We start from the raw sequence: 22,708 nt of genomic DNA, 5'->3' as shown, positions 1-22,708 counted from the left end.
CCATGCTGGCAGAGAGTGAAGAGTCTTAGATTGGCTCTGATGGTCAGCAGACATGGACTCCTGTCTCCTGCCCACACTGTCATCAGATCCTTGCTATATGAGGTTGGGCAGTGTAAGGTAGAGGATGAGGCGCTGGCTGGTGTCTGAAGACAGGTCCAGACCTGGTGTTCTGTGCATCCTTTGTGGGTACATGATTTCCCTTGAGGGGTCGGAGTCTACCCCAAGGTCCCTTACAGCTCATTCGGTGGGTTTTTCTGTTGCTCATCTAGACCAGGAGCCCTCAGCTAATGCGAGCCAAGGGCCACCTGGAAGGGGAAAAACATGGCACAGGCCACATGTTCCCACTTGCTCATGCAAAACATAGACCTTTGGAGATTGGACATTTTGAGACATTTCTCTTTTGTGGCCCACAGTGGATCAGGGATTCGGGAGCTCTCATGTCTAATGAAAGTCACAAGTTCAAAATTCTAAAACAGATGAGTCAGGAGCATCACATTGTTGCTGTTAATTTTTTCTGTAATAAGAGAAATAAAGACATTATTATTATTATTTAACAGGGTCTTGCTCTGTTGCCCAGGCTGGAGTGCAGTTGCGTGATCATGGCTCACTGTAGCCTTGAACTCTTGGACTCAAGCAATCCTCCTGCCTCAGCCTCCAAAGTAGCTGAGACTACAGGTGCATGCCACCATGCCTGACTAATTTTTATTTCATTTTAGTTTTGTAGAGACAGGGTCTCACTATGTTGCCCAGGCTCGTCTTGAACTCCTGGGCTCAAGCAATCTTCTTGCTTCAGCCTCTCGAAGCATTAGGATTATAGGCATGAGTCACCACACCTGGTCATTATTTTTTGCATGACACCTTAAAAATTTTTTTCCTCATATCCATCATCTCGTTCGATTGTTACAGTTACCCTGTGAGGCAGTAATGCCTACCAATGACAGGTATTACTGTTCATATTTTACAGATAAGAAAACTGAAACTCACTGAGGTTAACTGATTGGCCTAAAGTTGTAGAACTAGAGAACAGAGAAGCCAGAAGGAAGACTCGTGTTCTGTCTCATACTCCAGAGCCCTTTTATGAAAACATCCCACTTGGCCATGCCCATCTTTCCAAATGGAAATAGTTTTCTTTTTTTCTTTCCTGCTTATAACAGTAATACATGCCATCAAAAGACATGTACATGAATTTTAACAGCAGTGTATTTGTAACAGCTGCAAATGGAAACTACCCTAATACCTATTAACAACTGAAAAGAAAGTAAATTGCGGGATAGCCCCACAATAGCCACCACCTCACAAAGACAATGAAGAGTCCATGCCTACATGCAGCAAAGTGAGTGAAGTCCTGAGCAACAGTAGAAGCTAGACACGAACTAATAATCCATATGACTGCATTTTACTTCCATAACATACAAAACCAGGGATTTGGTCTTTTATCAGACAGGAGTCCATGCTGAGAGAAGTCAGGGCAGTGGTGACACATGTGGGGGAGAATATTGAAAGGCAACATAAGCAACTTTTAGTCCGAGATGTGGCTACACAAGTGTGTTCAGTCAGCGAGATTCTTGGAGCTCTGCATGGCATGTTTATGGCATTTCATGGGCACTTTTTTCCACGGGCATTGATATGGTTTGGCTTTGTCCCCACCCAAATCTCTTCTTGAATTGTAGCTCTCGTAATCCCCATGTGTCATGGGAGGAACCCAGTGAGAGGTAATTGAATCATGGGGGTGGGTTTTTCCGTGCTGTTCTCAAGATAGTGAGTAAGTCTCACGAGAGCTGATGGTTTTATAAAGGGCAGTTCCCCTGCACACACTCTCTTGCTTGTGGCCATGTAAAATGTGACTTTGCTTCTCCTTTGCCTTCTGCCATGAGGCCTCCCTAGCCATGTGGAACTGTGAGTTCATTAAACCTCTTTTTCTTTATAAATTACCCAGTCTCATGTACTTCTTCACAGCAGGATGAAAATGGACTAATACAGGCATCGTATTTTAATAAACAGTTTTAAAGAATTACACATACTCTTACAAGAAATTCAGACAACACTAAAGAATGCAAACATTTTTCAATGAATTTTAGAACTTAACACCAGAGAATGTGAAAGTCTATTCCACAAACCTAAGAAAAATGTATTTAGTTCTATATCAACAGTCACTTAAGGAGAAGAAACAGAAGAGGGAAGGAGAAAAAAATGGGGATGAATTGATTGGAAGAAGGGCAGACTGATGGAGAGGTAGAGTGGCTGGGCCGGGAAGCACTTGGTAACACAAAGGGAGACTTGAAGAATAGAGACTGAGAGACCCAGAAACAGGCTCAAGAAGAGATACCTGCAAACAGAGAGCGACCACAGAAAAGCCAACAGAATGAGGGCGCAGCGAGCTGGAGAGGAAGAAGAACACATCCAGACTCACAGAGCAAGTGAGGTAGAGAAGTGTGTGGACATTGCACCCAACTGTCAACCTGGACTTGTGAGGAGAGGAAATCCTTGCTGCTTTTTGAAAGTCAGGGGAGCTTTGCAGTCATGTGAAAACACTGCGTTTCCAGTGACTCCATCAGAGCCTGGCGCTTGGGACGTGTTCAGCAAATATTTGTTGAGTGAGTGACTGACGAACAGATGATTGAAAACTCAGGTCCCTCTACCCACAATGGGAGCTCCACCTCTAGACTTTCTGCTCCTTCCCTGGGGCCCTGGACACTCTGCCCAATGTTGTGGCATCCCAGGAATTTCCCTGCTTGCTGTGGGGAGGATGTTTCACACTGGAAGGTTTTGCAAAATAGGACTGCTTTATCAGAATCCTGTTGCACCGGAGAATGTTCCTGGCTCATTGATGTTTACAATGTGTAACCACTTTTATCAAAGGAATGTTGTTTGTAATGGAATGGTCCTCTCAGATGGGCAGACAAGAAACGGAAGGTCATTTGAGGACCTGCCCCAAGCTGTGTTAAGTTGGAGCTCCAGGTTGCTGTGTGTGATGTTTGGGAGCCTGGCCAGCCCATGAGCAATGCTTCCTCCCTGGAGGAGGTTCCAGCCAGTTTTCAGAGGAATTGCGGTGTTTATATTATCACCTTGGACCTGCAAGGCAAATACCCCTGGAGCTCAGCACTGGTGGGTTGAGAAGCAGCAAGGGCTCCCCATGCCCGGGGTCCAGCAAAGAGGTCAATGCAGCCTGGACAAAATGACACTGGTCCTGACATTCCAGAAAGGAGAGAATAAGCCTTCTTCTGGGGGGTTAAAAAATAGGGAGATGGGTTTATTCCTTTCGTTCTTTGGTGAAAATCCCAATGCACCTGCTTCTTGGAGCTCTGAACAAAATAGTGCAGATATAGCCCATGTGCCATGGAGGGCTGGAATTCTGCTCTTCTGTGACATCTCTGGTGCTGTGGGGCCAGCTCTGCAGTTCCTGTCTGCAAGAGTTCTTCATGTACCTTCGGGCAGAGAAAGGGACTGAATGGGAGGCAGAGATGGCGGCTGAGGCAGGAAGGGAGGAGGAGTCAAGAGAGGTCACAAGGTTCTGTTCTTGTGGGAGAGAAAACTGCCCTGCAGCAGGAGAGGGCTAGGTGCCCCAGCTGTGCCCAAGGATGCCGGTGAGCAGAGAGGAGCAAGTGGGAGAGCAGCTGATGCTGCAGCATACTCTCACTATTGGTTTATCTTCACCAGTCCCCATGGGCCCGTGACAAAGCTGGGCATGCTGGGACATTTCTCCATTTCTCTCCCTCTCTACAACCATTTCCAAATGTCTTAATGATAATGGATAGAATTACGCCTCCCCAAAAGATATGTTCAAGCCCTAACTTCTGGTATCTGTGAATGTGACCTTATTTGAAAATAGCGTCTTTGCAGATGTGAATAAAATGAGATCAGACTGGATTATAAGGGGTCCTAAATCCAGTCAGTGTCTTTCTAAGAATACCATGTGAAGACAGACACACACAGTGGGAAGAAGACCACATGATGATGGAGGCAGGGGCTACAAGCCAAGAACAGCAAGCATTGCCAACCACCGCCAAAGCTAGGAAGAGGCAAGGAAGAGCTCTCTCCTGGAGTCTTCAGAGGGAGCACGGTTCCACTGACATCCTGAGTTCAGAATTCCAGCCTCCACAACAGGGACAGGATACATTTCTGTTGTTTTAGGCCACCCAGTTTGTGGGACTTTGTTACAGCAGCTCTAGGAAAAGAATACATTGGTGTTTCTCAAAATTTCAAATCCCTCAGGGCCACCCTGTCATTCCCTCCACTCACAGCAAGTAGCCCCTCTTACAAGTCAAGTCCCCTACTTTGCCAAGAAAACTGAAGTCCTCAGAGGGAAGTCCAGGCCCTGCAGTGTCCCATGCTCTCCTCTTTTCCTCCTCCCAGGCCAGTCTGTCCACCTAGGCTAGGGAGTCCATCCCCTCCTGCTTCTCAGAAACCTTATCCCATCACCTTTGACTTTCTCCCTCCCACCCAGACCATTTCCACGTCCAAATGTTCCCCCTAAAAACAAGAACTCCCCTCTACTCATTCCCCTGTAGTTACTGTCCCAGCTCACTCTCCCCCTTCAGAGCAACACACTCTTGAAAAGTTATCTCCACCAGCTCTGCTTCCTCAGCTCTCGCTCCTCCCACTCTTCTCCATGTGGATTCTGCTCTGAACACTCTTCTGAAGTCACTTTTGTTATGATCACCGGTGACTTCCATGTTGCTAAAACGAATGGTTATTTTCAGTCTTCACCTCACTTGACCTTTCGGCAGCATTGCACACTGTGAGCCAGGATCTCCTTCCCTTTGCTGGGGTGATGTAACCTTCTCCTGGGTTTTCTCCTGTCTCTCAGTGGCTCCTTTCCAGTCTTTTTTCTGGCTCAGCCTCCTCTCCCAGCCATTTCATGTTGTGTTCCCCAGGACTCATTTTCAGCCTGTCTTCTCTATGATACTCTCTTCCCTACTTAATCCCATCCCCTTGTACTCCAAACCTTAAACTTGGACCTCTCCCCTCAGCTCCAAGTCTGCAGATTCAAATAGTTCTTGTCCACCGTTCCCTCTCCTTGTGAATGGTACCACCATCCATCCAATCATGCAAACCAGAAACCTGAGAAACCTTGCCACTCTCTCTCTCTCTCTCCCTCATCCTCCATGTCCGTCAACATGTCTGGTGGATTTTACCTACTGCCATCTCTCACATCCATATTCTCCCCTGAATTCACTTCTATTACTCTTATCCAAGAATTATCACTTCCCACTTGGACTCCAAGAGTCCGGGCATGAGTTCTTGTTTCTTTCTAAATTATTCCTCTTATCATAGTTAGAATGATGATTTCCAATCCCAAATCATGTCACCCCTCACCCTTTCACTCCTCCTCCTCCACCTTCACTATACTCTACCTTCTCTACTTAACACTTTATAATGACTTCCTTAAACTCTTAAAATAAATAAAAAATCCTTAAAATGAGCTGTTAGGTCTCCCTGATTTAGTTCCTATCAAAGTCTCCAGGCTTACCTGCTTCCATGCTCTTCCTCGCTCTCTACCTCAGCCCCAGTGGCTCTCTTCCAGTTCTTTCCATGCTTCCCACTTCCTCCTGCCTCAGGTGCTTTGCATATACTCTCCCCACTCTGCTTTGCCTGGTTAACAGCCCACACAGCTTTCAGATCAGGGCTCAATTTCATGTCCACGGGGAAACCCAACACACCCTCCTGAGTGCTCTCCTTCGGGCACTTACATATGGCAAGTTTACATTTATACTCTTAATTACTGTCTATCTATCTCCTCCAAACCCTTAAGCTCTACGATGTCACAGACTTGCCCAGCACTCAGCACAGTGCCAGGCACAGTGTAGTCACTCAGTAAATATTTGTTGAATGACTAAATAAAAGAAAGTCTTAGGTTGGATTTTGAGGATATAAAGATGAATAAAGCACAGAGCATCCCAGAAAGCACCTTGTAGATTGAGAGTGGGAGGGGACAAGCAGATGAGAGGATGAGTAAACAGACTCAGGGTTTAATAGGGTGATGAGCAGATAACAGAGAAGCCGGCCAGATGCCCCAGTGGAGACAGTGATCCGTGGGCCCAACCTACCTGTCCCTAAGTGAAGCTCAATCCAGGTGTCTATTAACTGATCTGTCAGCCCTCAGGGACCCATAGTCACCAGAGTCCTGAGTGTCCCTAGGATATTACTGCTGTGCATCTGCCACTGCATCCCAGCCATGGCAATGCCAACTTGCGTGACCACAAATCCTGCACAGGCACCATCGTCAGGAACTGGGCCCACCATGGGGCCAGGTTAGAATGCAGTGTTATAAAAGGCCCTGGCTACAATAAGGGCATCGTGCAGAGCACTTTAGTCAGAAGAGTTCCTGGTGCCTTCTGGCCAGTGATCTCATCATATCCTCAGGCCAACCCCAAGAGGCAGCAGAGGGAAATGATTTTTCTCCCCACTGGGCAGCTAAGGAGACAGATCAATAGAGATCACCTTGGCCAAAGAATGAGAATAGCTTTGGAACAGAACTTAGAGAGAACCCAGGGTCCTCTCTGTCAAGTCTACCAGTCAGACCAATCAGCAGAGGAGGCCTCCTCAAGCTGCAGGTCTGCTGTGGTAGGAACCTGCACAGTTTGTTCACTTTGGTGTGGAAGGACATTTCATGGCCCCTTCACACCACTGAATGTTAGATTAGGTGGGCCTTGAGAGATCATTTGATTCAACACCCTCATAAAGAAGGAAACTGAGACCAAAAGATGAATCTTTTTACTCTCCCTTTCCTTCCCTGCCCTACCAATATCTAGAGGTAGGGCAGAGATTGTTAGCAGTCTACCCAAATCCCTTCTCCCTTTCTTTGCCTCTGTGGTTACACTACATTTCCCAGCCTCCTGTGCAGTTGGGTGAGCCATGTGACCATGCTCTCTCCAGTGGAATGTAAGAGGAGATGAGGCGCTTCCAGACCGGGCCCACAGAAACCTCCTCTGCTCACACCACCATGTTCTTTTCACCTCTGGCTGACTGGGATGCCAATTCCCAGAGCAACTTTGGAAGCTATACTAAAGTATGGCAGAACCACCATAAAGTGGATTCATAATGTGGATTCTTGTTCCTTTAACAGCCTTAGACACTGATGTTCAGCTCAATGGGACAGCTTCTTCACACAGCCTATTGAGCTGAACATTAGTGTCTAAGGCTGTTAAAGGAACAAGAATTCACATTATGAATCCACTTTATGGTGGTTCTGCCTTAGGAGGAGAAGAAAAAGAGCTGAAATCCATCTACAGCTTTATCAATCTTTCCAAGTTCTCCCTGTGTGTCCCTCTCCTAATCTTCTGGTTAAGCCCTTTCTAGCTGGCAGTTACCCTGAACTCAGTCATTTCTCTTAGAAGGCAGAGAGAAGATTAGAGAGAGATAAGCCTGTGGTACCTAAACTGGGGTGGGATTGAGGGTGGGAGAGGATTGGTGGGAGGTGGTAGGTACATGTTTACTCCTTGGGTCTTAGTAGAGAAGGCAGATTATCTCATAGGATCCCTGAATCCACACTAGAAGCCTGTAAGGGCCATTCTACCCTTAAACCTTTCTGCTTGCCTGGGAGTGCAACCAGTACTATGTGACATGGTCTCCTTGGAGGGGAGGAAGTGGCAGTGACCAGAACCTCTGAGCACAGTCCTAGTCTGTTGGGGCTTGTCTGGCTGGGTCTGGGCAGCTGTGCAGTCCTGCCTGTTAATGTGAGAGCAGCATCCAGAGAAGTTGAGCTCAGGCCATGGGAGCAAACCAAGTCAGTTTCAGGGGGATTACTGTTTGACACTTTCTTGGAGAGACCTGGAAGTTCTGTTAGAGCCCTGGAAAGCTGATTTGTTTAAAAACAAAACAAAATAAAACCAAATCTTTACTCTTCATTCCCCCATTTAAGGTGAGTTTGTTTATACACAGCCTCCTTTATGTTTTTTGCCAAATGACTCACTTGTACTGAGTCACCAGAAAGTGGGCCTAGGCCCATCTGCAGCTGCCCTGGACACTACCATCTCATTCTCCTGGAGATGGGTCATGGAGATCTGAAGACAGAGAAACAGAGAAGAGCAGAGAAATGGGATGGAGAGCCAGGCCTGAAAGTGAGGTGCATACTCATATTTTCACGAGCATTTGGTTGTCAGACAGGGGCCCCCAACAGAACTGGCAAGATCCCCAAGGAGCTGCAACATTTGATTCTGTTGCAATACTATTTGTTTCCGTTTGCGAATTATTGCAAACTCTGAATTAGGAGACCAGAATTAATAATATCACATGGTCATTCACAGATCAATCATTTCGTTTTCGGGTCTACCTTCAGAATCTTGAGCAAGATATCTTCCCATTTGAGCCCCTCTTTCTGCACTTAATGAGGAGGCATACAGTCCTAAACTTTAGACATTTTATTATTCATTTACTGGGGAGGGAGAGGTTATGGAAACAAATGGAACTTTATTTACCAAGAAAATTTGTTTACATGAAATCTTTGAATCTTTCCCCATAGGTTTCTATTTAAAATTCTGTGATCTCTGGGCATCATTTGGTTTAATTTGCGATCTGCAGTTCTTTTCCTGATGATGAGTTTGCCCTAGCCTGCCTGAATTCACAGTTTTCTTTTCCCTGCAGCCTGTTTGGGTGTCCTCGCGGTGACATCTCTGCAGAACTCTGGTGTGAGCCAAAGGCAGTGGTCGGATGGGAACGGCCGGCATCCAGGCTTGAGAGGGCGTGGGGGGATACTCGGATTCTCGCGTTGGCCAGAGGGTGAAGTGTTAGGTTTGGCAAACACGAGCTCATCACCAGCCCTGGGGCCTGGAGAAGGGGAGGTGGGGGTGGGAGTGGGGACACTTCAAATCAGTAAGGGCGGTGACAGCGCGGGCTGGGTACCAGGGGACCGTTCCCTTTCTCTCTCCTATCAAAGCACTTGGGATAATCTAGTCTGGTGCTAATCACATTACCCAGGACCTGCTTTTCACCTACTTCTCGTGCGTTTAAGGAGTTGGGAAAGTGGTGCCCGATTCAGAAGACTCTATGCGGAGCATGTGTGTGACAAAAGTTGCAGCACCGTGGCTCCGCTGACCTCATCCCGCTGTCCCGGGCCGGGCCGCTTTCCAGGCGCCGGGCCCCAGCCCCCTTCCTGCCCTCTCCCCGCCCCCGGGCCCGCCGCGCGGGGCCGGTGATGTCAACTGAGGAGGAGCCGCCCGCCAGCCAGCGACCCGCCCGGGCTAATTAGCATGTAGCGGCGCCGCGGGCCGCCTCCGCCCAGCCAGCCCGGCCCCCGGCCGCCCTCCCGCGGCTCCCGACAACTTTTGAGGCGGGGAGCGCGCTAGCAGCCTCACTCCGCTCACTTCCCCGGCCCCGCGCGGCCCCGCCGCCCGCTGCCCGCTGCCCGCTGCCCTCGCCCCGCGCGCCGGGCATGTGAGCGCGGGCGGGCGCCGTCACCATGGCCTCGCCGCGCGCCTCGCGGTGGCCGCCGCAGCTCCTGCTGCTGTTGCTGCCGCTGCTGCTGCTGCCGCCGGCGGCCCCCGGGACGCGGGACCCGCCGCCTTCCCCGGCTCGCCGCGCGCTGAACCTGGCGCCCGTCGCGGGAGCGGGGCTGGAGCTGCAGCTGGAGCGCCGCCCGGAGCGCGAGCCGCCGCCCACGCCGCCACGGGAGCGCCGCGGGCCCGCGACCCCCGGCCCCAGCTACAGGGCCCCTGAGCCGGGCGCCGCAACAGAGCGGGGACCCTCCGGCCGGGCCCCCAGAGGCGGGAGCGCGGGTGAGTGAGAGCCGGGAACCTGGCGCCTGGCCAGCCTGGGCTGGGGGCGTGGGCGCGCCCCGGGCTGCATCCCCAGCCGTAGGCCCCTCCGCGCCGCGCGACCCAGGGTGGGGGCTCCTTGCCCGGCGTTTGCGGGACCCTGAGGGTCGGCGGGTAGGGAGGGACGCTTTCGCAGTTGGCTGGACTGAGGGGTGTGACCATCCCGTTCTCCCCCAACCCTTTGGAAGAAAACTTATTTCCTATGGGGTACCCTGTATCTCTTCCACCCCACTTTAAAAAAAAAATGGAAAGGAAAGGAAAGGGAAAAAGACCCCAAAGCATCTCTCCCACCTCCGATAACTGGCCAGCCGGTCCCCAGTTTCATTTTTTCCGCTATACAGAACTGGCCTCTCCAGGTACAGGGCTTGACTTTCTCATCTAAATAACTGATTTTTAAGGGGTTCTAGGACGGGATATTGTAAAGGACAAAGGATGTACGTAGTTTGAAACAAAACGCTCTACTGGTTCGACTTAAAAGCAAAGGAACTTGGTTGGGGTTGCATGGTTGAACCCCTGCAAGGCGCAGGCTGATACAGGACCATCCCCGAGCCTCTTCCCTCCCCTTTCCTTTCCCAGTGAACTGTTGCTCCGTGGTAGCCACCGCCTGTCCCACGCAGAGAGAAGGAACTGACCTCTTCTCCCTGCCACCTTTGTGTCCAGTTCTTTCTTATGATCTGGAAAAATATGCCACATACTGAGTGGAATTCTAACCATAATACCATTATGACCTTGGGAATGGTGTCTCTTTGAGCTCACTTTCTCCATCTGTGAAATGGAAGTGATGATCCCTGTTCCTTCTAGCCTCCTAGTGATGATGTGACAAAATGAAAGTAAAAATAAATGGAAAGTGCTTTGAACAAAGTCAGCAACGTGGTGGTGTTAGCCTTTGCCTTCCTGTGAGTGACACAGGGCATATGCTCTGTCCGGGCTATTCAAATAAGCTGGGTTGCTTGCAACATTGGACATTGATTTGGAGTTTCCCTGAAAGTTGAGTTTTTTGTCTGCGTAATTGACAATTCGTTTAAGTTTCTCATATCATGCAGACTTTCTGGCACGTGAATTAGCTTGCTTCCTCCAAGCTAGAGTTGCTTCTTAGAGTTAAATAAGAAAAAGTTTGGATTTTTAAAAATCAAGTTCTCCTGTAAAAACTCAATTTCATATTCAACAGTATTCCCATTATCGCAAAATGCCTTATTTTGTGAATTTTTAAATCACTGGCATAAGATTGAGAACCCGAGGAACAGTAAGAAAAGGGAGAGGAGAGATAAGCTTCTGAAGACTTGTAGGAGACACATCCCGGAGTGACTCTGACTTTAGATTACTTACAGCATACGCTGTTTTGCTAACTTCCACGGGAAGGAATCAAGAACATAAAACAACATATTTCCCGACTTTCTCCAACTGGAAAAGTAACTGAGGAACACTGTGTAGTATTTTGGAGTTTTTCTAAACAGAAGATAAACTGCAGAGAATTGAGAACATTTCAGAGGAGACATCCAAAAGCCGAAGGCATATTTCTCTGGGTAGTAGTCAGGCTGTCTTAGCTGAATGGCCCCCATCTTGTTGTTAGGGGATAGGTGGGAGGGACACTGACTTGCAGGGGCGCTGGCTGGATGGGGCAGGCAAATGAGTCTCTTTCCTTCTCTTAGGGGTGGGATCTCCAGAGAGAGGTAGGGATTACAGGTATTACAGAGAGATAGGGACAGTGGAGGCTGCTAGCTTAGAGGACTCAGCTGGTAAGAATTGGGGCCTTATGGGACCCAAACATCCCTCACAGGTGTGGCAGGTAACACTGCTGGTCTTGGTTTTGTGGCTTTCCCAGTTTGATTCCTTTGCAGAGGTGAGTGGTGGAGGCTTCAGGTATATGAGGTACTGGAAGGAATACATGTGAGAGTCCCAGAAAGCAGCGAGAGAGTAGTTGGAATAGTGCACACCTTCTCTTACCTAAGTAGGCTCTCCTGGTGCCCCACAGACACCACCCAAGGAGTGCCTCCCCTTCAGTGGCTCAAAGGCCCAATCTCTGAAGAGATGTTAGAAAGGTGCGATTAGAAGAGATGAAATGAACACCTGTTGAAGCTGCTAGAAGCTACTCATATGGCCAAGGATCTAGGCATGACCTGTGCTTGTTCTTCTGATAGTGGCTCAAACAGTGTCATTTAGGGGTAAAAAAGAAGAAACACATAAGGAAACCAGTGTTGAGTGATTTCAGTGAGTCTGAGTTTTCCGATAACCAGGATTGGGGGCCTTTTGGATTGGTCCTCATGTATCACTAGATGCTATCACTCATTTCACAAGGCAGCAAGGTCTCAATGCTGAGAGGGCCTCCACAGGTTGTCTAGTCCACACTGTGTCCCATGCAAATGTCTGCCCCTCCAGCACCCCTGACAGATGGTCATCCCGGCTCTCCCTCAGCATTTTTGTGTTTGGGGAGGCACCACGCTACTGCCACTAACAAGCCCTGAGTCTCACGAGTAACGTGCTCCATTTGGTTGTTGGGGAAGCTGCCTGCAGGCCTTTCGTGCCATGGGGATGCTGGTAGTCAGGGCCTGGCCCCTGGGACTTCCAAATACACTGATGTCAGCAGCAAGGGCCACAGATGTCCTTTTCTTCCCTGTGGGCCATTTCCAGCTCTTCTCTTCCTGGCAGAGTTCAACTTCTCATTGCTGAGTAACCGCGTTTGCATTCCATTATGTGGATTGTTTGCCTGTATTAGACTGTAAGTCCCTGGAGAGCAGCTCCCTGTTTATATAGCCATTGTTAAGCTTTAGCGCCCACCCGTCACCCTGCTGGCTGTTCAGCTGATGTTTATTGCTGGTGTTTCAGCCAGTGGTGATAAGATGCTGAGACCTAGAGGTTTTCTTTTTCTGCGTGTGTTTTTCTACCACTCAGGACGTCTGAGCCACAGTTCTAAGCTGAATGCAAAGTTTATATGCCTTAATTTTGTGACCCATATGCTATGCTTTCATTGTGAGATCTGCAGATGAGAGGGAGAGAAGGCTTAAATCATAATGAAAATCAATGCAGAAGGAAAGAACTTTCCCACCCAAAGGGGAAATGACGCCGAGTAGCTGAGCAGCCGGCCCGAGAAATAATAATCTTAGAAAAATGCAGCTCCCTAGAGGAAAGGAAGCGCTTTGAGCTGAGCCCCTTCTGAGCTGTTAAATAGCTGTCGCCTGAATTGCTCTAACTTTGTGGGCCAACTTCGTCATTTAGCTTGGCTGCTGGGAGAACCATTACAAGGTGCAGCAGGCAAGAGGCAGCCCCTCAGGGAAGGGAGAGTGGCTTTCCTCCAGAAGGCAGCTGCCTCACTCCTGGCGGAGGCTTGGGGGTGGTGGTAGTGGGGATTCCTGAGAAGCCTGTTTGCTTTGATGGAGGGTGTCCCAAATAGAAGGGGGGAGGCGGGAGGGGGCAAGGGACTCTCCGTGGTGCATGAGTGTTTAAAAGCCACATCCTTTTTACCTTGCAAGAACCCTTTTATTGCTTTCCTCAGCCTGTGTGCACATGCTGAACTGTTATGTTTTGCCAGAGACCCGAATGGTGTGGACTGAGGGAGACTGAAAGGTATTTGCTGCCCAGCTGGGCAGTTTCTGCATCCTTGTCCTGGAGGCTGGGGAAGGAGCCTGTGCCTTCCTGGTGATCCCTCCTGCCTTCCAGTAGCCCTGCCTAGCTGGCTGAAAACAGTGTTCCTGAAGTTAACTTGTCCTTGTCCAGAGACACTCAGAAAGAAAGCAAAGAACAGATGGCAGTTGTGGTTTTGTTAGCCGCTTACTGCCTTCTTCAGTGGCTTCCCTCTGTCTCCAGTGTCCTTTTTGTATGAATGGGAGGTTTCAGCTGCCATAAATGCTCCCTTCCAAGAATCCTGGGGAGGCAACAAGGAAGGAAACTAGTTTTGGGGTCTGACTTTTGACTCCCTGGCCTTTGAGCACCTATGTGTGGTCGGTGCCTTCACACTCCTTGTTCATTTAACCCTCAAAACAAGCCCATGAGGGATGTTATTTGTGTTTTACAGTTCTGGAAACAGTAGCCGGGAGAGGTTAGATCACACTGTAAATGGAGGCAGCAGGATTTAAATAGATTTTGACCAAATCCATGTGCTTGTCCCACAATATCAGGAGGTCTCAGTTTTCTCATCTGTAAAATGGGGTGCCAGTTGTCCTAGATCTCTAAGATCCTCTCCTGCTCATCATTCTTCTTCCTCCCTCCCTCCATTCCTTGCTCTTGCTTTTTTGTGGAGATTAGGGGCCAGCATTGGCGTGGGGAAAATATGAGGAGATGGCAGTGGCAATGAGGACACCTATTGAGTAAAAATTTTTTTAAAAGTTTGTTTGAAATTGCCTGAAACAAGACCACAAGTCTTTAAAATGACATTTTATATAGAGATTGTAAATTATGCCCTACTCATATGCCAATCCATAGGTTATTGATGCCAGAGGTTGCTGCATTAATTATAAGCCAAGCTGAAATGAATTGGTGACTTTCTTAATGGGCCCTCTCCTGGGAACGTGGAGCAGTGGCTGACATTGTGAGGCAGTTGTTATGAATGTCTGCCTAGTAGGAGGTGAGGTGAGATGGTACTCCATGCAGATGCTGTCAAATTGCTTTCATTTGAACGTCTATGCTCTCTTCTACCCACTCACCATTCATCGGGCATAGACAGAAACAAAGACGTTTCTATCCTCTTTTTCACTCTTCTTTTGTTGGAGTGTGGCAGATGTCTCTGTCGGTGTCACATTGGACTGATTTGTAAATCAAGATATATTTACAGAAGCCTTGCTATGTGGAAGAGCCGTGCCAGGTGATGTTCCCCCAGGGAACATTCAGTCTTGTTGGAGCACACACATCAAGATTGTAAAAAGCAAAATAACAATGCATGAGTGATTCACAGCTGAAGAAATGCCACAGGAGATCATACTGACCAAAGGAATGGTGAGGGTGGAGATGGGCTGCTGCATGCAGACGTGGAGACCACTGGGGGCTGGATAGTCCAGGGAGACTTCAGTGGGAAAGAGGGGAGTTGATTTAATTTTGAAAGTTGACTGGGATGTGGATAGACAGAGAGGTGGAGGATGGGCTGGGCACGATGGCTCACACCTGTAATCCCAGCACTTTAGGAGGCCAAGGCGGGTGGATCACTTGAGGTCAGGAGTTCGAGACCAGCCTGGCCAACATGGTGAAACCCTGTCTCTACTCAAAATACAAAAATTAGCTGGGCATGGTGGCATGTGCCTGTAATCCCAGCTACTCAGGAGGCTGAGGCATGAGAATCGCTTGAACCTGGGAGCCGGAGGTTGCAGTTAGCCGAGAATGTACCACTGCACTCTAGCTTGGGCAACAAAGTGAGACAAAGTGAGATTTCATCTAAAAAAAAAAGAAAAAAAAAAGGTGGTGGATGAATGGCATCCGCAAAATCCCAAATATTGAAAAGCCCAAGACTTTTCAAAATGGAGGTGATCAACAGCCAGTAAGGCTGGAGAAAAGGACTTGAAGAGGCTAGTTAGGCTCCCAAATCAACTAGTCATTGAAGACAAGACTGGAAAGGAGGATTAGACCTGATTGTGGAGGGCTTTAGAGGCCTATTAAGGTGTTTGTTTTCATCCCATCCACACCAAGGAGCCCCTGATGGCTTCTGAACAGGGAAAGCATAATTAGCTTGTTCATTTCTGCTTGGAGCTGGGGCCTCATAGATGCACCACATACATATCTGTCTTCACTACAGCCCCATAGTTGTTTAAGAGACACTGGAACGCTGGTGGGCATCGTATTGATGTGTTGGGAGGAAAGACTGAGGACAGAGCATGGGTTAGAGTGGAGGTAGTGGAAATTGAAAGGGAGAGATGCAAGGGCCACTTAAAAGAGTAAGGCTGGAGTACTAGACTGCCTAGCCACGGGGATGATGGGACAGAATGGAGAGGAGCTCTTTGCTGTTAAAGGGGCTCCTTCAGTTTCAGCCTTTCGGTGTAAAGACTGCATGTCCCCTTGGGAAGTATTCTGTGGATGGTTGAGAATGTGGAACTGAACTAGAGGGAGGCCAGGGCCAGATTCAGCCCTGAGGGGCAGTAGTTAAAGCCACAGAGGAAGAGGAAATCAGCTCCAGTCAGGTGGAGAACATCCAGTGTGGATGGTGGGGAGGAAGGGATGCCAGCCCGGCATGAGGGCGCAATGAGAGGTGGGGGTGGCTTGCAGGTTGGCTGTGGATTGGCAGATAATCTGAATGTAGCATGGTTTATGCATCATATGTGGAGGTCTGTGAAGGTCCATATAAGTTAACACATTTCTGCTTTCTACCTTGACTTGTCCTCTCACCTGGAAACTATTCAAGTTAAAAGGCAGAGGGAGACTGGGGAGAATGAGGTCTGGGGAAAGGCCACTGGCCTCCATTCTGAGCTGTTTAGCGGGACTCCTAAAAGTGCAGGAAGAAGCCTGCCTACCGTATGATAGGCGTGGAAGGCCTGTCTGTGGCAAAGTTTGATGGTGAAATAAAAGAGGAAAATCAGAGAGAATCAGAATCCTTGATTCTCATCCCCTCACCCTGTGTCAACTCCTGCCTCTTCTCATGTCGGGAGTTAGCAACAGCATGCACCTAGTTCCTTAAGCTAGAAGCCTAGAAGTCACCCTCCATTCCTCTCCTTTCCTCACCCACTACCGTGATTCTTTTTTGGCAACTCCAGCTGATTCTGTTTCCAGAATACATGGTGAATCTGCTCTCCTCCCCACTGCTCTTTTCTGTTGTCTGCATCCACTTATGCTCTCTCTCTAATCTGTACTCACAGAAGCCAGAGTGATCTTCTTAAAATGTAACTCAGGTCACCTTACTCGGAGGCTTAATACCCTCAAAGAGCTTTGCATTGTACTTAGAATAAAATCCAGACCCCCTAAGTTGGAATATGAGGCCTGCAGGATCTGACTGGCCACCTCTCTCACCCTCGCTTGCTCTGCTCCCCACTTACACCAGACAGTTGTTAATACATGCCAAACTCATTCCTGTCTTGGAGACTTGGCACATGGCGTCCCCCTGCCTATAGCAGCAAGAGCCTTCCAGGCAGGGGGAGCAGCCAGGGCAGATGATCTAAGGCAGGACCCAGCTTGCCTTGTCGCAGGATTGGCAAGAAGGAAGGCCAGGGTGTCTGGGTCACCCAGGGCCGTGAGAACCATGGTAAGGAGGTCGATTTTCCTCTAGGTGCTGTGGAGGGTCCTGCAGCAGGGTCTGCACCACCACATGGTATGGGGCTGTGGTTGCAAGGTCCTTAAGGAGCTGGAAAGACCATCTGCAAAGTCTACAGAGGCTATTAAAAATGGACAGTTTCCTTTTGCTTAATATTTTAGCTCTGAGGTACTTGAACTTCATTCTAGCTTTTGTGTCATGTAAATGTTTTTGAGAAAAGCTTACAGGTCAGATGGCATGGCAGGCAGGCAAGACTGCATTCCCAATTCCTGGGATGTCTCGGGGAACTCGAGGGAGGATCTGACCTCACTGAAGACCCTGAATAACAGGAGCCCCCATCTATCTGTGCAGAGAAGGTGCTGAAGGCAAAGAAATGGATTTGATAAGTTGACAAGTTTCTTCTTAATGTCTCTGATAGGCTGGGAAATGAAGATGGGGGAGGAAGAAAAGTGACAAGAAGAGGGCAGAGGCCAAGGTCAAGCTCTTCAGGTGGCCCTGCAGTTCCACCTTGGAACTGAAGAATCAAATTGGAGGAAGGAGTAGCAAGAGTCAGGAGAGAGACGCCTGCTTGTCATCTGGGGGGATGTTCCTCGTGCAGGGCTGTGACTAGTGATTATCATATGTTGGGCTAGAATTGAAAACCACTCCATTTTCCTTTTCTGGGTGATAGGAGATGGAAACAGTTTTAACTTGGGGACGGGTTTCACTCCTGCCGCCTCCCTGGCCACCAGGACCTTTATTATGGCCATGTGGTGAGACTTTTTCAGGGATCATCTTTTGCCAGGGTGTGGACGAGAGCTCTGCTGGTGTTGCAGTCACAGGCCACAGAGGTCCCGACTTGGAAGGGTCAGACAGTCTCAGTTCAAACCCTAGCAGTGCCACTTGCCAGCTATAGGACTGTGGTAGGTTATTTAGCCTCTCTGTGCGGTCAGTTTGTCATCTGTCAAATGGGCTATTTTTTTTTTTTTTTTTTTTTGAGACGGAGTCTCACTCTGTCGCCCAGGCTGGAGTGCAGTGGCGCAGTCTCGGCTCACTGCAAGCTCCGCCTCCCGGGTTCATGCCATTCTCCTGCCTCAGCCTCTCCGAGTAGCTGGGACTACAGGCGCCCGCCACCACGCCCGGCTAATTTTTTTTATTTTTAGTAGAGACGGGGTTTCACCGTGGTCTCGATCTCCTGACCTCGTGATCCGCCCACCTCGGCCTCCCAAAGTGCTGGGATTACAAGCGTGAGCCACCGCGCCCGGCTCAAATGGGCTATTAATAGAAAGAGGCCTGCTCGGAATGGAGAAGTGCAGTATAACACCTCTAAAGCAGACGGCTTGATGCCTGGGCAAGAGAGCTCTAGAAATGCTAGCAACGGTGATGCTACTGAAACCAGTGCCCATTTACACTGGTCATGGTGTTGACAGCAATCCCCTCACCGCACCTTGCCTTCCAGGCATTTTACTGGACAGCAGGCAAGCTCCCTGCCTAGGGTTCAAGTCCATGTTTCAAAGACCTCTGTTACCTGGTCTTCCCCTTGTTGGACCCCTGCCAACCTCACCCCTTGGTATCCCTAGAACTCTCTCTTGCTTCTTAGCCTTAAACATGGAGAGGAAAGAGCCAACTTGCATGATTTGAAGTCAGAAAAACCAAGTGCAACAGCCCTCACCTAAGGTCATCTGAGGAGACCAGATGAACACATAGAAAGCTATCAGGATTGAATAAAAGCAGTATGCCAGGTGTGACCACAAAATAAGAAGCCTTTGAAAATCAGTCACACTTGGACCTCTGTGGTCAATGAGTATTCTTCAAATCAGAACCTTTGGGGGTTATCAATACATGCTTCACAAGTGTTTGAAGGAGTTGAGAGCCACCTTCAGAGTGTGTGTGAGCCACATGAGCAACTCCCTGGTGTTTCTTGCAGCAAACCTCCTGGATTGAAAATGGGGTTGCGGATCTCCATCTACTGCATCTTTCATCAGATCGTCTTTGAAGTTTTGTGTTTCCAAAATAATCCAACATCATTATCAAGGGATGGAAATGTATCATTATTCAGGAAACTCAAGAGAATAATATTCTGCAGGCTCTATTGAAAACTAGCCAATTGGGTCGGGCACAGTGGCTCACACTTGTAAACCCAGCACTTTGGGAGCTGAGGCAGGAGAATTGCTTGAGGCCAGGCATTCAAGACCACCCTAGGCAACATAGTGAGACCTCATCTGTATAATTAAAAAATATATATATATGTGTGTGTGTGTATGTGTGTGTGAGCAATAACAGTATTGATGGAATAAGTATTGTCTTATTGGGACCTCTTTGAAGAGGACCATACTCACTTGGGTAGGGGAATTCTTGTGGTTTGTTAGGAATTATTTCTAGTACAGTCATGCTTTATGGTAATGGAGTGCTACTGGCTGCAGCTGCTGTTAGAGTTGGGGAGAGATGCGTGGAGCTCTGGCGGGGGTTGGAGGACCTGTGCTTAACCCCTTCTGTTTTCTGCCTCTGTGGCATTGGATAGCTGCCTAATGTCCCTAGGCCTTAATTTCCTCATATTAAAAATGAGGATAATAAAGACTTTCCTGCTTCTAACAAGATTTTTGAGGAGGAGCAAATATAATTATGACTGTGAAAGCACTTACTGGACAGAGCAATGTTTTAGTTGTGATATAGTGAACTGGCTATGACCTTGGGAAAGTCATTTAACTTCTGTACCTGCTTCCGTATCTGTAAAATGGAGACGATAACTGTTTTGTCGACTTCAGTGTTGTTGGAAGGATGAATGGAACTGATCCACATGGACACGCTTTGCAAACATGCGTGTGCTGTGTACGCGTTAGTCATGAATGCTTCCCAGGAACACATCAGGCGTTATGTCTCTAAGAGAGTCAGGCATCAGGAAGAGGTAGATGTGGAAGGATGAGTGGAAAATTGGAGAGGAGTTGGAGAAAGGGAGAACGTTTCTGGGAAATCTCAATAGCCTTTTCAGTTGTTCGTCTCTGTCCTGTCATCCGTCTGTGATTGCCATGGCTAACGCTTTGCCACCTCTTCTGCCTCCCACCAGGTGGGATGTCCTTCACGGCTCTACCCTTGACCTTCTGCCTCCCCCTCAGTTCAGTGAATATTTACAGAGCACCTGCTATGAGCCACAGTCTCTCATAAGAGACCTAGGATTGCGAGAGAATAAGCTAGAATTGTGTAACAAGATAAAATAGTCCAGAGGGAGAGAGTTGTTTCTGGGGAATACTTCTTGGAAGGGGTGATCTCTGAGCTGATTTTGCCAGGAGGCCAAGGGGAAAGAAGTAGGACAGTCTAGGTAGAGAGAACTGCGGGACAAAGGCTTGGAAAGAAAACACAGTGTGGCTTCCCCTGTTTTCTCTGAGTGAGTGCTTCCAACTACAATCCAGTTCTGTGCCTTCAGCCATCTGCCAGCATTCACACAGGTTTAGTGAGCTTCACTTTAAACCAACAGGTAACAGTTATAAACGCAAACACGTTATCTCTTCCTCCTCCAAAACCTGACCTCCCTTTGCTTGCTAATGGTCCCACTAATCTCCCAATAATGCACTCAAACCATCATCTTCGTCTCTTGCCACCTTTTCTTACTTGCATGAAATCAGCATGGACTCCTCTCTCTCCCTTCCTCCCAGCCTTGCTTCCTCCCTTTCTTCTAAATCGTATCAGAGCGCTGAATTCCATTTGGACAGTGAGTTACATAGGACATCAAGATGTCCTATCCCTGTTTGTGTCAGGAAATTGCAGTTTGGATCCCAGCGTTCTTAGTGAGACATCCCTGAAGCCCACAAGGAGGAAGCCTAGCTCTGTCCTTTCTGGCTTTTGCTTTCAGTACATGTTAGCCTTTCTCTGGAGCTCTCAGTCTTAGTTTTGCTCTTTCTTATTTCATTCTTTCTCTATTTCTGTATTTTTTTAAACTGGATTTTCATTGCAGTCAGACGGACCTGGGTTTGGATCCAGTTTTACTATTTGCTGTGTAACCTTGGACAAATTACTTAATCTCACTACACCTCAGTTTCCTTATCAGAAAAGCAGGGATAATAACGGGAGGACCTCATAAGGCTGTCGTGAGGATGGATTGAGACAGTCTACGTGAAATGCTGAGCACAGTGGCTGGCATGGAGTGGATGCTACCTATGTTTTGGCTGCAATATAACCATAATAATCATTATTATTGTCCTGCCCTGGTATGTCTTTTGAAAAAATTCCGTAACTTTATTTCTTTTTGTCTTATTTCTCTTTTCAGCCCCCTTCCTTTCTTCCTCTTTCTCTGTTTTATCTTTCTTAACTGGCTATGGTATACAACTGATTTTTTAAAATACTGGTTATATTTGAATAGAATGTCAGGTTTCCCAATCTTGATTTACAAAACGCATTAGCAGACTTTACATTTCTCTCTTAACTAGATTTTAGCTTCTCCCCTCAGAGGCCCTGGAGCTCCCTCCCATCAGCCAGCGCAGGCCTCAGAGCCCTTCGTGCTGAAACATCACTCCACGGCTCCATTTTCTAGCAGTCGTCAACGCTCCAGACAAATGATGTTTCTATGATTTCCTCAGAGTCCTGGGCCGCTTCACAGAGGTCTGTCGAGTAAATTAACTGCAGAGCTTCTGAAAGTCCGCCGCCAGCTGTGTGGACACCGGGGCCCGGGCCCGGGCCGGGCTGCCCAGTGCGCACACCCCCGGGAGCAGGCCCGTTTCCTCCCGCCCCTCCTGCGCCCGCCTCTCCCCCCTCTTCCTCCTCGGAACCAGGATGTTTTTCCTTGCCTTTTTATTGTTTCGCTAACCTGGCAGGCCTCCTTTGGTGGAGCCCTGCCACCCAGCTTCCTCTCTGGGTGTGATCGAATGTGACGGTGACAACACAGGAGACCCGGAGGCCCGCACCACCCCGCTGGCACCCTTGGCCTTCGCGTCCAGAGGGGACTGGGAGCTACCGGCTTCAACTTCTTTCTGGAAACTCCCCCTTTACCGAAGAGCCTCCTCTTCAGCCACTGTGCTGGATGTTTATTTGTCAAAGGATGAGAGGGGCAAAGAAAATGGAGGCAGCAAGGAAGGTGCCCCCAGAAACAAGGTAGACCCCCTTTCCTCCCTGCAGAAAGCCTTTTTGTTCACTTATTTAGCCAACTGGGAATCTTCTGACCTTTGACCCTAGGACTTTTCCTCAAGGCCTTGAAAAAAAAAAAAACAACCTATAGAATTCTTTTTAAAGCAAAGAGCTTGAGGTCACTCCAAGGTCCTTCATCTTTCACTCCTGCTGGGATAGGCTGCATCCCTCCTCCATGCCCGAGGCCACCTCAGAGCCAGTTCTATTTCTGGAAGGCTGACCCTGACTTGGGAGCTCCAGGCCAGGCCTCCCCTGGGTCTGGGTTCAGTCCAGCAGACGTCTGTCACCCGGAGAGAATGCTCAGCTCAACAACATCCCACCCCTCACAGGGAGGGGAGATAGATTTTGCTTTCTTCATTGCTAGAGCACTTGCAGGGGAAGCGTTTTAAAAATCTGATCATCAAATCTCAAGTCCAGCACTTTCCAACATGCTTGATTTTTCTTAGGGCTGCTTCTTTCAGGGCAAGAACAAGGAAGGAAACGAAACTCCCCGAGAGCCCTGGACAGTCCAGATCGAGGGCTTAGTCTTTTGTTCGCACAAACTCATTTGGCTTCTAAACGTCCTCCGCCCAAAATCATTACATCCGCAGCAGCATTTCAAAACACAGCCCAGAGTGGCCTCGCTGAGTGGGCGGCTGCTTTTCTGGAGAGGCCGCAGCCACCTTCCCACAGGCCCCCAAGGTTCTTGCATGTCCCAGAA

The 22,708-nt window shown here is 48.6% G+C and overlaps 1 protein-coding gene across 3 annotated transcripts in view; it reads left to right on the top strand.

Annotated features, from left to right (window-relative positions):
* The first annotated feature begins 9,172 nt into the window (after positions 1 to 9,172).
* Positions 9,173 to 22,708, top strand: part of HEG1 (heart development protein with EGF like domains 1) — a 90,848-nt gene continuing 77,312 nt past the window's right edge. For 2 of the 3 annotated variants that reach the window (XM_055259285.2, XM_055259283.2), the window contains exon 1: positions 9,174 to 9,713. In XM_055259285.2, coding sequence (XP_055115260.2) covers positions 9,398 to 9,713 — 316 coding nt within the window. In that variant the 5' untranslated portion in view covers positions 9,174 to 9,397. Of the gene's footprint in view, positions 9,714 to 22,708 lie in introns of all 3 variants that reach the window. The other variant, XM_055259284.2, reaches the window with a different exon arrangement.

The sequence above is a fragment of the Symphalangus syndactylus genome, chromosome 21 (genome assembly GCF_028878055.3).
Source record: "Symphalangus syndactylus isolate Jambi chromosome 21, NHGRI_mSymSyn1-v2.1_pri, whole genome shotgun sequence".
NCBI lineage: Eukaryota > Metazoa > Chordata > Mammalia > Primates > Hylobatidae > Symphalangus > Symphalangus syndactylus.
The sequence above is the reverse complement of the archived record's forward strand: the minus strand, read 5'-3'. Positions and strand labels throughout refer to the sequence as shown.